The sequence below is a fragment of the Prunus dulcis genome, chromosome 6, assembly GCF_902201215.1.
Source record: "Prunus dulcis chromosome 6, ALMONDv2, whole genome shotgun sequence".
Taxonomy (NCBI): Eukaryota; Viridiplantae; Streptophyta; class Magnoliopsida; order Rosales; family Rosaceae; genus Prunus; species Prunus dulcis.
In genome coordinates this window covers 29,048,989-29,063,244 of record NC_047655.1, presented here as the reverse complement: position 1 = coordinate 29,063,244, position 14,256 = coordinate 29,048,989, and the positions used below count along the sequence as shown (strand labels likewise).

General features: G+C 37.9%; 1 protein-coding gene and 1 pseudogene across 2 annotated transcripts; one reads left to right on the top strand and one right to left on the bottom strand.

Moving 5' to 3' along the window:
• Nucleotides 1-1,030: 1,030 nt before the first annotated feature.
• Nucleotides 1,031-3,520, bottom strand: LOC117630634 (annotated as a pseudogene).
• Nucleotides 3,521-4,290: 770 nt separating this feature from the next.
• On the top strand, nt 4,291-13,923 carry LOC117631082 (vacuolar protein sorting-associated protein 54, chloroplastic). Of its 2 annotated transcripts, XM_034364029.1 has the most exons (19): nt 4,291-5,360; nt 5,971-6,033; nt 6,155-6,234; nt 6,662-6,779; nt 7,410-7,484; nt 7,613-7,769; nt 7,938-8,026; nt 8,679-8,935; nt 9,712-9,883; nt 9,997-10,080; nt 10,163-10,575; nt 10,850-11,003; nt 11,283-11,364; nt 11,582-11,661; nt 11,949-12,110; nt 12,367-12,434; nt 13,004-13,084; nt 13,170-13,414; nt 13,595-13,923. In XM_034364029.1, the coding sequence occupies exons 1-18, from the start codon at nt 4,536-4,538 to the stop codon at nt 13,303-13,305; spliced, it is 3,096 nt and encodes a 1,031-aa protein (XP_034219920.1). In that variant the 5' UTR covers nt 4,291-4,535; the 3' UTR covers nt 13,306-13,414; nt 13,595-13,923. The 2 variants fall into 2 exon arrangements, with proteins under 2 accessions (XP_034219920.1, XP_034219921.1); XM_034364030.1 differs by lacking the exon at nt 11,582-11,661.
• Nucleotides 13,924-14,256: the final 333 nt, after the last annotated feature.

Genomic DNA, 14,256 nt, shown 5'->3' with positions numbered 1-14,256 from the left:
ATATTGTATTTAAAGGGTATAGCCGAGCGGCTGTACGCTTAAATTTTCTATTCATAGAGTAGGGCCGAACGGCTATACTGTTAAAATATTGTATTTAAACAGTATAGCCGAAAGGCTGTACTCTTATAATTTCTATTTATGCAGTATAGCCGGGCAGTTGTACCGTTATAATTTCTATTTATGGAATCAAGCCGGCCGGGTATACCGTTAAAATTTTTATTTAGAGAGTATAGCCGTCCGGCTATACTGTAAAATATTCTATTTTTACCAAAGAAACAATAATTAAAATATAATTATTAATTAAAGTAATTATAAAAAAAAATAAGATATTACTTAATTACATATATTAAATTAAAGAAGTTGCCCAAAAAAAAAAGTAAAGAAAGTAATTGAACAAGTATAGCCGCGCGGCTATACTATTGTAGCCGCGCGGCTGTACCTTTAAAATTTCTATTTATAGAGTAGAGTCGTTCGGCTATGTTGTCAAAATATTGTATTTAAAGAGTATAGCCGCGCGGCTATAGAGTATAGCCGAGCGGCGATAAAAAGTTTTTACTTATAGAGTATAGCCGTGCGGCTATACAACTTGATAATTAGTTCTCAAATTCCCCAGCTACAACATGATGCTAACTTCGAACCGGAATTCGTCCAGACATACAAGATCAGAGAATCTCCAGACTACCTTATTGTTCTTTTATCTCCCTGCAAATCGACATGATGCATCAATTCAGATGAACAAAAATAGCACCAACCAATAAGGAAAGTCCCATATAAATCACAAATTTTTTCCACAATCTGGCAAGTTTTCTTTTCGTCTGTTTTGGACTTAAGATCTAGCAAGTTTAACTAAACAAATTTCAGATTACGCCGAAGTCTGACACAAAAATAAAGAAAAATGATATATGACCATTAAAGATTACGCCGAAACCTCTTTACATGAAAACTCTTCCACATCTCGCTGATTCCAAGGTTGAAGTAAAACCCAGTTCGTAGGTGGAGACAATGCTATCCTCAAAAGATTCTTGTACGGTTACATCATTAATGGTTGAGGCGTTTGGTGCATCTCTAAGCATCTTTCAGTCTTTCTCAATCCTTCTAGCTCCATTGACACCTCTCTCATTGTTGGTCTCCTTTTTCCATTTGATCTTAAGCATCTGGTTGCAAGCCTTGCAATGGCATCAATATCATTTGGCTCCGCTTCTCCAGCCAATCGAGGATCCAAAATCTGATGAACTTGATTCTCCTTCGCCAAAGAAACGAAGTGCATCATAAGATTTCTCCCATCATCTCTTCTCTAGTAAAATAAATTGGCTACTTGCTTGTCAGAAGCTCTACAAGCATAACCCCAAAGCTATAGACGTCGCTTTTCTCTGTGAACCTATTTGACTGGAAGTACTCTGGATCAATGTACCCAAAAGTACCCTGCACTGTCAAGGTTTAGTGAGTTTGGTCATAAGGAATGGATATTGAAGTCCCAAAATCAGATACTTTTGCACTAAACTTGTCATCCAAGAGTACGTTGGACAATTTGATGTCACGATGAAGAATGGAGCTTGATGCTGCTGAGTGCATATATGCTACTGCTCCAGCAACTTCACATGCAATTCTAGACGAGTATCCCATGAGAGGGCTGGTCTTTAGCATGAAGATGATGAGAGAGAGTTCCATTGGAGACGAACTCATACTCTAGTAATGGAACCTCAGTCTCCAAGCAACAACCCAGCAATTTCACTATGTTTCGGTGATTTCTTTGGGATAAGATGCAAACTTCATTAATGAATTGCTCAATTCTATTTTGGTAAATACCACCGGGTGTCCCCACACTTTGACCTCTTAAACGCAACTGTGCTGCCATAAAGTAACATTCCTTTGTAAACTGTGCCATAGCCTCCCTGACCAAGAAACCGGCTCTCGTTGAAATTATCTGTTGCTTCCTGCAGCTCTTCTGCAGTAAAGATCTTTGCCAGCACTGTAGTGTTGTTAGCATGGAATTTTTGTTGTAACAAGTAGCCACCATTTTGCTTGAAGAACTTTTCTTTGCGAATGTTGCATCTTCTTCTCTTCAGGAATTCATGTAACTTGTAACCCAAAGGAAACAAGCATAAGAATACAGTCCCAAGGCAAACATGATGCATGAGCATAGGGGTGGATGAAGATGGATATCTTTTATTAAGGCAAACATGATATATTCTTATTTTCTTATTTAGGTAGTTTTAGGATATCTTTTATTATTTATGTGTGATTTTATAATTAATTAGTTTACTTTTGGACCAAGTAGCCTTGGTGCCCAAGTCTTGTAAAGCCTATACATAAGGCTAATGTAATAGTTGTAGGGGGATAGATATGTTGATGATTAATAAAATAGTTTATTTGTGGCATGGATTTGTTACGATATATGTGAGTTTGCACTAGCCCTAGATTTCGGTGCTCGTGTATGTGGTTGGTGACCTATGTCCGGATCCCGATCCCCGTCAAAACACCTAAAGTTAATTTACAGATAAAGCAATATGTCGACCAAATTAGTTGTTCCAAATCGAAATGAAATAATTCCACATGGTTATGAAGCAAACAATGCAGGTTTTTCATTTAAATGAAAAGATAACCTGGTGAAAAGTTGTCCGAGGCATACCTAAGATAACCTGACTGCCTTTGAACCGTTTACTACCACATATGCAACCGAAATCCCCTGAATCTCACCATCCACTATGGTGACAGTCGCTCAAGGGCATAATGATTTAGTCCCAACTGGATTTGCAGTGCAAATTTCATGTTTGAGTGGAACCAAAATAGGAGTAAATGGGTAGATGGTGCTGCTCCATGAAAACATATTTGCATCTAGTACGCTATGCACATCTACCCCAAATTTTTCCCCAATCAGTGTAACTGTGTCGTTCCAGGTCACCATGTAAATCAGCAGGGAGATCACCCCATTTTCCATTTGCTTTGCACTAGGACATGCACATCCCACCTCAACTTTCAGCTTTGCTCCGGCTGCAATATTATTATTTCCATTTTAATAATAATGGTTTTGGTCTCTCAAGGCCTGGCAAGTAGTCAGGCCTTGGTATGTATCATTGGCTACATGAAGTATTTTTAAAAACTGTTGAAAACAGTGTAAGGCGCTACATGCTGATAAATAGACGTCCCAGAGCATGTACATGGGGGGACCGGAATGATAATCAACTTGTTAGGAGGAATTTTACCATGATCATTAGATGAGATGTTGTTACATGAGGCTACGCTGGAAGCTTCAGCACCGAGGAGACGGGCGATGCTAATGAGGTCGTCGTAGGGTGGCTGGGATCTGAAGGTGACATAGGAGGATGGATCTGCATGAGTTTAGAGGGCCTTCATTGCAGTTGTAGCCTTTTGATATGGAAGAGGTGTCTGAGATGTCAAGCTGTTTGTTGCCTATGTACTCTTGTTGGCAGTTTCTTGGTTGATTGCAATTGTGTAGAAGAAAAAATAGGTACAATGACAAAGGTGGGCTAGGCAGCTTCATGGATTTCAGCTTCTGCATCCGATCCAGATGCAATCAGACTAATCAAATTTGCTACCTGCTGGTGATGATCATGTTCAGGCAAGCTCAATTAAGTTGATAACACTAACCAGCGGCAATCACCATCTGGGAAAGAATGAATTTTACTTATTATTTCAAAAGAACACTTGAATATGGCTTTTCATTGTAATGTTGAGACGGTAAACAATTTTCGGAATAGTGTGAATTGACAATAAGCGGAGAGTCCGAAAATCAAATTTATTTATTTTTGAGAAAAGACAAAAGATCTTTTAAGCACTATTGCAAAGCGTGGGATGCATACTTTCAAGTCTCAACAATTTTACCTAAGACATTGTATCTTCTACACCCAATCCCAATGAGAACTTTACTTGACCTTTATTTCTTATTGTGGGTCACTTGGTGCTCATTAACAGGCATTTTTCTTAATTTACCTCCTTCACCTTACTTTATTGTGGATTTTCCTTTTCCTTTTCCTAATCCTATCATCATTTTTGTCAATCTTTTTTAATTTTAATCAATGGGAGATGAGGGAATTTGAATTGGGACCTCTTCCTAATTCCATCATCTTAAAAAACTCAAAATTCTTTTCCCACCGAAAAAAACTCCAGTTGGGTTTTGGAATTTGATTTCAAAATCTTTACGGGCTGGCTAGTCCAAGCATATGGTTTGCCCAAAACTAGTTGGGCTTGATCTTAGGTATCCGGGTCAGCCCGGTTCTCTCTGTGTATTTCGGTTCGGCCATCATCACAAACAGCACCTCGACCTGTCTCTGTGATTTATTGAATTTAATTAATTAATTATTATTTTCTCTCCACTTTCTTTTCTTCTTTCTTTCTTTCCCAGATCCCATATGAATATGATACGGTCATTTCCAATTCTCAGATCCACCCTCACATCACATACATTCCTCTTGCTCCTCCTACACCGTCCGTAGGGTTTATCCAACTCGATCCGAGTCAACTCAGCCAACTGAAACTCGCTCTCCTTTTTATTTAATCACATAATAATAATATACATGAACCAGAGCCACTCAAGCAACAACAGCAGCAACAGCAACAGCCATGGTTCTAATAAGAAAATGGTAGTCATGGACGCCCAGCCTTCCCGACCCGGAAGGTCCCACAGCCGATCCAATTCCATATCCGACCCGAATACCAGCCAGAGCCTCGCCTCCATCCTCAACAACCCCAATGCCTCCGACTCCTCCTCCTGGGTCGGCTGGTGGTCCTCCTCCGCCTCCGTCGCCCCGCCCGAATTCGCGCCCCTCATACCCAAATCCGCATCCGACTCCGTGACCCGATCCGACTTCCAGCCTTACCTCGCCTCCATTTCCGATCACTACAACCGCTTCGAGGACATCATCAACCACGTCAAGAAGGAGAACTCGGACATCGACTCCATCGGCGGCCAAGGCGAAGCCCTCGTCGCCTGCCTCCGAGAAGTCCCCGCTCTCTATTTCAAAGAAGACTTTGCCCTAGAAGACGGTGCCACATTTCGATCGGCCTGCCCGTTCACGAACGTCTCCGAGAATCTGGTGCTCCAGGAGAAGCTCTCGCATTACTTGGACGTCGTGGAGCTTCACTTGGTGAAAGAGATCTCGCTGCGTTCCAACTCCTTCTTCGAGGCTCAGGGGCAGTTGCAGGACTTGAATGTGAAGATCGTCGAAGGATGCAGTCGGATTCGCGAGCTCAAGGAGACCATTCTGCTCTTGGATGTCGATTTGGTCGAGTGCGCCAGGCAGATTCATGATTTGAATGAAACCAGGAGTAATTTGTTGGCTCTTCAACAGAAATTGAGGCTCATTCTTTATGTCAATCAAGCTCTTTCTGCGCTTAAACTGGTTGGTATTCCATTGCGCTTTAAAATCTTCCATTCATTTTTTTAGTTCACTTCGGTTTAGTGGTGGATTGAATTGTCCATGCTTTGCTAATCGGTAGCTGTATGGTCTAGAATCACTTCATTCAAAATTGCCAGTTGGTTACGTTTTGATTTTTAACTTTCTCCTGAGTAGATTCGCCTCATTTCAAGATGGTTCATAGTATAAAACTTAGCGACGCCTTTCATTTCTGGCAAATACTAATATCAGCCAATTGAAAGCACTGATATGTGATCGGGGATATTTCAAACAAATCTACCAAGATTATCTGTTTAAAACGGTTCATGTGATGCTAAAAATTATACTCCATATAAGATCTTCTGTTGTAATATTAACCCTTAACCTGTTGATGAAATGTCTAGTAGAATACATAAATTCAAACCCCGAATAGGATTATGCAAAATACAATCTAGCTGTGCATATAACTGTTTCACGTGATTGTTGTGCATTTCTTCCTTTTCTATTAGAAATGCTCATGACTCATCAGCTGAGGAGTTTGATAAAAATTTATATGGTTATTACCATAAGTAGCAAGTTTCTTGATATAAGTTGATCTACTTTTTCTGTCATACAGCTTGTTGCCTCTGCAGATTGTGCTGGAGCTTTGGATGTCACAGATGATTTGCAGCAATTGCTGGTATATTTGTATTTACTTTTTGTTTTATCCGATTCCACTAACTAGTGTGTTTAAACAGAGGAATGCAGTATACTGGACTACAATTTCTATGTACCTTACTGATGTTCTATGTGTTCAATAGGATGGGGATGAGCTTACTGGTCTACATTGCTTTCATCACCTCAGGGATCGCGTAGCAGCTTCAATTGAATCCATAAACAGGTATAATCTCCCATTGTGATGACACTAGTTATTAAAGAAATGAGTCACACTATTTGCATTGCTTTTAGAGAAATGAGTGACATGTTATGATGACATTGGTTAGCAGCTTCAATTGAATCCATAAATAGGTACAATCTCCCTAATTATGTGTGGATCTATACACTTGGGACTGAGGTTGGCAGGTTTTAATTTCTTTCTTCTGATAATCTGAACCCTTACAAGACGGTTGTTTCCTTAAGGAAAAGTAAACAGTAATTGTGTTGCAATTTGATATTTTGGAATAGATGTGCTTTGCTGAATTCAGTTTGACTGAGTTATATTGACCAGAATATTGCTATTCTACCTAAATAAACATTTTCTGTCTTTCAGATGGAAATAAGATGATACGAGGCATGTTTATAGTAACTTATTAAGTTTATTCTTGTAGCATTCTTTCTGCAGAGTTTATGCGTGCTTCAATACACGATGCTGGAGATACAGATGTTATAATTATATCCAGAGCGCAAGCAAGGGCATCAATTCTCATGAATGGAGAAGATGGTGAAGTAAGCTCAATTGCATATGCTTATTTAGTGCCTTTGAAAGGTGTTTTTTCTTCTTTGGTTTTAGTATGATACCCAAAACTCAAGTCTTTGTCTTGAATCGCATAATACTTTCTTTTATTTATTAAAAGATATACTCTCTCGAGAGAGGCTGGTTTGCACTGATTGAAAAAAAAAAGCTTATCACTAAGGTCTTTGTATTATTATTATTATTTTCCAGACCAGCTTGAATGCTTACAGTTAAATTCTTTATTGGAAGCACTATAAAAATTTCTTTGCAAATTTTATGTGGCACTTTATCAAATTTGATAGTAAGCTCATAAATTTGACATTACAACAACAGTTTGTGAAGATGGGTCAAAAACCAGTGCCTTGCTAGTTCTGCCGAACCCTCCAAGAAAGGGTTTGATTTAATGCAGACCATTTCCTTCAGCTATAAACCCTTTGTAGGATCTTTCATGAAATTAACTATTGTTATGCACGTAGAGTCCCTTGTCCAAAATTTGTTGTTTGTTGTTTGCATTTGTTACACCCTGTGGCTGCTTTTTCAAGTTGATTTCCTTTATTGTGAATGTCAGGAGTTAGTGCAGGATTCTGTATCTGAACTGATTGCTGCAATTGTCATGTTGGCAGATTAAGTTGGACGATGAAGAAACCTCCAATTATCAAGATCGTCTTCTTCCTGTCATCATTGGATTGCTTAGAACAGTGAGTCATTATGTTCTGTAGAACCTAATTTTTTCTTTCAGCCTTTATTTTATATACATTTGGGGATGGAATTGTTTTCTTTCTGTGATCAGTGAGTACAACATTAGATGGTGTCCTTTTACTTTCAGGCCAAGCTCCCTTCTGTGTTGAGGTTATATCGTGACCAGCTTACAGCTGACATGAAGACTGCTATTAAAAATGCAGTTGCAGAGCTGCTTCCTGTTCTTGTTTCCCGACCCATGGAGTCAGACTTTACACCTGGAGAGCGAATAGTAGATGCAGATGGTGAGAATTCATAATATTGTTTGTCTTTTATGCTTATGACTGAGAAGTTTACATAATACAATAGAAAAAAGGGTTGATGGTATAATGCTTAATTTTGGTGTTTACGTTCTGTGCCTTGTTCTTTACAGACAATTTTTCTTCTTTGATCATTAAAACATGGTTTTTTAGGTATTGGTGCATCACTTGCAAGCAAGTTGAGGAGCCTGTCATCTGAAAGCTTTGTTCAACTTTTAAGTGCTATTTTCCTGATTGTAAGGGTATGTGTTCTAGACTAAGCTCGTTTTGTTTTATAGGCATTGGGTTGCTGAAAAAGCACATGCTCTTTAATATTATTGTTGAATTCCCCGTAAACTCACCATTATTTGATTATGATTTGGTTTGTGTCTGAAAGTTAAATTAGATGTTTCTTATAAATAACAATGATTAGGGATGAAAGCAAGCTTTTTTGATAGATTTGGCTGGGGGTTGTCTATTATGCAAAATAGTCAATCTCCTACTCCTTCCTGAGCTCAAATAATTTAGCAGCCAGTTCAAGTGGCCATTAACTTCTATTTATTCCTACTTAAAAGTTTATTCCTTATGAGTTGCTGATTGCAGTGCCAGCTGCAATACATAAACTAATCTACACTTTTTAATGTTTGGGAGTAATGTTTGAGTCTATCAGTCGAATTTGTTTGGGAGCATTAGGGACAATCAGCTGTAATGGTAGCGGTTCTCCAAAATAGATAAAAAAAGGGGTAGTGATCACATCAACAAATCATTACATATATTATCTGTTTTTAGGTTGCTTGTTAAGTTATATATTAGATGGCATATGAGCTGAGTTTCATTCATATACTTGCGTGAGCTTCTTTCAGCATCAACCACTATTTGAGTGTGATGTCATATGATTTATTTTAGTGAATGCAGGCACATCTAGTGCGGGCTGCTGAAGTGAAGAAGGCCATCGAGTGGATTATGTGCAACCTTGATGGTCACTATGCAGCAGATTCAGTTGCTGCTGCAATCGCGGTTGGTGCTGCAGCTGCAGAAACAGCTCAAGAAAGTGATAGTCAAGGTGGTTTGCTTCCCTCGTATTCACCTCAGAGAGTTGCCGCGAAGGCCCTTCCATTTCAAGGGAAAGCAAATGATGCAGCAAGTCCTTCAAACATGTCTAAGAATTTTAGGTGAGCTATTTTCTCTTGATCATGTTAGTTCTTTGATGTTACCCTTGTTTTCGTAGTTTGACTCTAAAACTTTCCCATGTTTGAAAACCTTATATATCTTGTAATTTTAAGATTTTGTTTTGTGCTAATCTTGTTGTGTAAATAAAATTTTGCCTTATGAATGTCAGCAATTCGTTGATTATGTATTCATTTCCATGGATGCGAAGGTTACAAGTTCATTGTCGATGCATTTTGGATGTATAGTGCAATTACAGTTATATTTTAAGTTTTTTTATGAGTGTTCTTTTCATCATAGCCAAAAGAAATAAATTTAACTGCAGATACAATGCCTTTTCGGGAGTGGTTATATTAATTATTGAAGATTTTTTATTCTGCCATCTACAATTAAGATTATACCTTAATTTCATTTACGGAAGGCCATTCACTCTGCTTGTTTTCTCTAGCTGGCTCGTAGCCGGGCCTTCAGTGAACAATATTATTTGGTAGCACTGTGAGTGTTACCGGTCAAAATTTTGGCTCTCTCCAAATAAAACATGTGAATGTGCCATGGTTTTCTGTGTATCATAGTAATGTCCATTGCAGTGTGCATAGGTGGTGTCAAGATTGGTTTAGAATACTCTCTCAATTTTTTTTCCCTTCGAAGTTATTTCAATTTTCAAATTCAGAATTGATTGTATATCATCGGGTTTAATTTCAAAGGTTTAGCTTCGATTTGTCCCAATATTAGAGTCTTTCCGAACCTGTACAATATTCTGAAACAATGCGATTCTAAACAGAGCTGATGTGTTACGAGAAAACACAGAAGCTGTTGTTGCAGCATGTGATGCTGCCCATGGAAGATGGGCAAAGCTACTTGGGGTTCGTGCTCTTCTTCATCCTAAGTTGAGATTGCAGGAGTTTTTGAGCATCTTTAACATCACCCAAGAGTTTATAACTGCTACAGAGAAGGTATTTATCTTTCCCTTTTGTCTTCTTTTCCTATAATTTTTTTTTCCAGTTTTTTCGTTTTGTGATCAAACAATGTTGATGTGTGTGGTGCTATTTTGTGCCACTTTAAACAGATAGGGGGAAGGCCAGGATTTAGCATCAGGGGAACCCTACAGTCACAAGCCAAAGCCTTCATCGAATTTCAGCATGAATCTCGAGTTAGTTTATGATTGTGCATACTTTAGTTCTATTGTTCCTCGTATGTGGCTTTGAGCTAATTGTTTTTTTGGTTCATTACAGGTGGCAAAAATTAAGGCCGTTCTTGACCAAGAAACATGGGTTGAAGTAGATGTTCCTGATGAATTTCAAGTCATTGTCACTTCTCTATTTTGTTCTGAATCGTTGGTATCTGAGAACCTGGATGCTATCGAAGGTAATATGGAAACAAGCTATACAAGCAGTAATAATTCACATACAGAGAATACAGCACCATCAATTGCCGAACAGCAAATTAAACGGGCTGATTCGAGTGACTTATCCGCGGATGTGACTGCGAAAGAGAAGTCTACACAAAATGCTGATGGAGTGGAAAAAAATAAGGCTGATGTCGCAAATTCTGTGGCTCAAAATAACCACAGCAACATGAAGGAGCGGGGAAAATCAACCTCTCAAACCCTTTTCTTCAAAGGTGTTGGTTTTCACATGGTAAACTGGTTAGTTATCTTGTCTTTTTTTTCTTGTATCTATATTTCTGCTTCCCCCATTATTCTTTATTTTTTTCTTTCGAAACTTCGGATTTGGATTATGGTGCTTAGGATGTATATGCTTACTGATATTGTGTTTTTTGTTACACGAATCCTGATTTACAATTTGGAGTTCTGTTTTGCACTTATCGAGGAACTCATTATTAATATGTATCAATAATTAAAAGAATTTTTTTAGTACAAGTCTTTAATTACATTTTCCCTTCTTGGTTTTTTCCTCCAGTGGCTTGATATTGATGAAGATGTTGTCAGAGTACATTGATATGAACAATTTTTTTCCAGCTCTGTCCTCAGAAGTTGTTCATCGTATTGTAGAAATTTTAAAGTTTTTCAATACAAGAACATGCCAGCTTGTTCTTGGTGCTGGTGCCATGCAGGTACTAAATTTCTCTCAGTAAATAGATGATAATATTTAGAAATCCCAAAAAGGTTATCCAACCGAGTTCATAAAATATCTACTGTTGTATGTAAATGTGCCAAAAAACTGAAATTGTTCCAATGGATTTATGTGCAATTTTTTTTCTTGAGTCCGGAAATCCTTGAAGTTTATTCAAACGCTTTTGGATGTTTTTGGTTACTTTATTCTGTTATAACTATTAACCATGCTCTCCAGATTCGTTCTTGCGCTTTCTGATAAATCGTATGTGGTGCTGTAGGTATCTGGTTTAAAGTCCATCACTTCTAAACACTTGGCCTTGGCAAGTCAAGTCATCAGTTTTACGTATGCTATTATTCCTGGTAGGTAATTATAACTTAAAGTTATTTCTTTGGTTGGTGCTGCTGTAGTAACAAATTTTTGTGAATGCATTAGCTATGTTTTCAACTCAATTATAATGTCACTCGCAGGATATATATATATATATATATATGTAGAAATGTATTTGTACACAGTTCTACTTTGAGCATGGAGTGTTTTGAGTAATGTCATGACTTTATTCATTTTCTTTGCTTCAAGAAATCAGGCAAATTCTTTTTCTAAAAGTACCTGAGACAAGAAAGGCACTGTTGCTATCTGAAATTGATCGAGTAGCTCAGGTTTGTCTTTTACAATGGGGAATATATTTAACATTTTCAATGCTAATGTACTTTTTTATTTCAGTTTTCTGTCTTTACTTTTTCTCCCTACTTCTGGAAAGTGATTTAGAGGTTTGTAGTACCATTTGAACTTTCCAGATTTTTGTTCTTTGGTTCATTGAACCAGAATGCACCTGTATCTCGAAATTTACAATTAGATTCTTTGAACCCACATGCACTTTTACCACACTATTCGCTCGTTCTTTCTTGGGAACCATTTATATGTCTGTTCATTCATTTTAAAACAGGATTACAAGGTTCACAGAGATGAAATACATACGAAGCTGGTTCAGATCATGAGAGAAAGGTTATTAGTTCATCTACGTGGGTTACCTCAAATTGTGGAGAGCTGGAATAGACCTGAAGAAGCTGACCCACAGCCCAGCCAGTTTGCTCGATCCCTTACTAAGGTAAATGTCTTCATTGAAACATTTGGTTTTTGTATCTATTTATCTAAAACCCTCCTATTCTCTTTATCTCTCTCTCTCTCTCTTTGGGTTTTTTTAATAAAAATTTTAAATTTTGGTTTTTTATGAGAAACATATTGGATGGATCTTATTAAAATGCTCTATTTCTATACCTTTTTCCAATGCAAAATAAGTAGTGGTTCCTGGCAGTTTCTTTATCTTGATTGATCTTTATGGGCCTCACCCAACTGATTTACAGGAAGTTGGATACTTGCAACGTGTCCTAACTCGAACTTTACATGAGGTCGATGTTCAAGCAATTTTCAGGTAAGGCCCACATTAGCATGTGATTAATTGCTGAGATTTTGGATACTTACGACATGTTTGTTGTGCATCTACATCTCATAGCGTCGTTATTTGCAGTATAAATTTGTGTTATCCCTTGGGCTTTTGAATTTCCTAGAAAGGTTTCTAACTAGCTCAAATATGTGGAAATGAATTTCAACTCTTGTAAAGAAAACAACAAAGTTGTGCAAGCCTTCCAGGGTGTTTTCCCCCTTTTCCCAAGCACTGATTTACACCAAGATTTTAGTATTGGATTAGTATAATGAACTGCTCAATAGTAGAGTGATGTATATGTTTTATTTTGATAGTGAGTTGTGGTGCCATATCAGCACTAAACAAAACAAAAAGTTGTGGTGCCATAAGCTTGGTGCCCATAATATGATAATATAGAAATATAGCGAATTTGCTTGGAAACCTGGTCAAAGGGTCATTGAACCTTTCCCTTCCATTGGTTGGCATGCTTTCTTTGGTTTGATGAAAGGGACAGTCCGTGCTAAAAAAAAAAATGCTTTATTGCAACTCAGTGACTACTGTGGTTTGCTATTTTGCAGGCAAGTGGTTATAGTCTTCCATTCACAAATTTCAGAAGCATTTTCACGCTTAGAGATCAGCACACCACAGGCCAAGGACAGGTACTACCTTTTCAATTTTCCCCCTCTGTGCATGTTTATTATCAGAACTCTTTAGTGAAACATCATTTTTCACTTTGTCTACCAGGCTGTATCGGGATGTCAAACACATTCTTGGATGCATTCGCTCCTTGCCTTCTGATAAAATGAGTGAATATAGTATTCCAAACTGGGGTCAACTAGATGAATTTGTGGTTCAGAGATTTGGGGCAGAAGCTGGTTAAATGTTGTTGTAAAGTATCAAATCATTGCTTCTTTGGAGATGGCTAATCAGATTTGAGGATGTCAGAACCAATTTCCGTCTATGCATTTCCCTTGTACAATTTTATTGAGGTAATTTTAGGGACAATCGTCTCCGTTTATTGTGTCAAGTTATGTGCGTGCTGCATGAATTACGTTTGCGCAAGCTTTATTTTTTCTTCTCTCTCTCTCTCTCTCTCTCTCTCTCTCTCTCTCTCTCTCTCACTATTTAATTTGTTTCTATTTTGCTTACTGGATGACTTTCTTTTCCAGGTTTTGCATTTTTTCTGAGATGTATAAAGTCCTGTATCAGATCCAAATATTGTGACAAGAAGGTTATTGAAACCAGAATTTTTTCTGTACCAGTCACACTTGAATTACAATTTGTATTTACTAGGACTCAATCAATGTTTTGTTCCCCTAATTGTAGTTTTGGGTTAAAGATGAAACCAATTGATTTGTTTTTGATTTAGTGAAGGGACAAGCAATATGAGCTTTTAAGTCGACTTTCGGAGCCTGAATCACATCTAATTGTATCCATACTTGAGTTTATGCATACATGCTTTTTCATAAATGGTAAATAAGAGATTTTTTTTCCTGTACCTTGCTTTGTTATTCAGCTGGTTTCATCTTTGAGCATTTCATATATGTAGAATTTTAAGGAAAAAGAGTGCCGTAGAACAATTAACAGACTTGAAGGTAAGCGAACCTTAATTAACTGACTTATTTAGAATAATTTCCTTATTTCCTTATCGTTCTCGAAGAAGCTGAATTTCCTAGGGGGTAGAACCGATGGCTGGTTGGAGGCTGAGCTGGGTGAGTTTTTCTGTCAAGGAGGAGGAGATGGGGGGTTAATCAAGACGACTGGTTTGGAGGTTAAGCCTGGCGGGTTTGTGGGTGGACTCATTGTTCATGGGATTGAGATCAGGCCCAAA

What these genes read in the sequence shown, in the direction of transcription:
- LOC117631082 (XM_034364029.1), top strand. Translation starts at nt 4,536, where the DNA reads ATGAACCAGAGCCACTCAAGCAACAACAGCAGCAACAGCAACAGCCAT. An exon ending in TGAATGGAGAAGATGGTGAA is followed by an intron (nt 6,780 to 7,409) that starts GTAAGCTCAATT and finishes TCATGTTGGCAG; the next exon opens with ATTAAGTTGGACGATGAAGA. An exon ending in AAATTGATCGAGTAGCTCAG is followed by an intron (nt 11,662 to 11,948) that starts GTTTGTCTTTTA and finishes ATTTTAAAACAG; the next exon opens with GATTACAAGGTTCACAGAGA.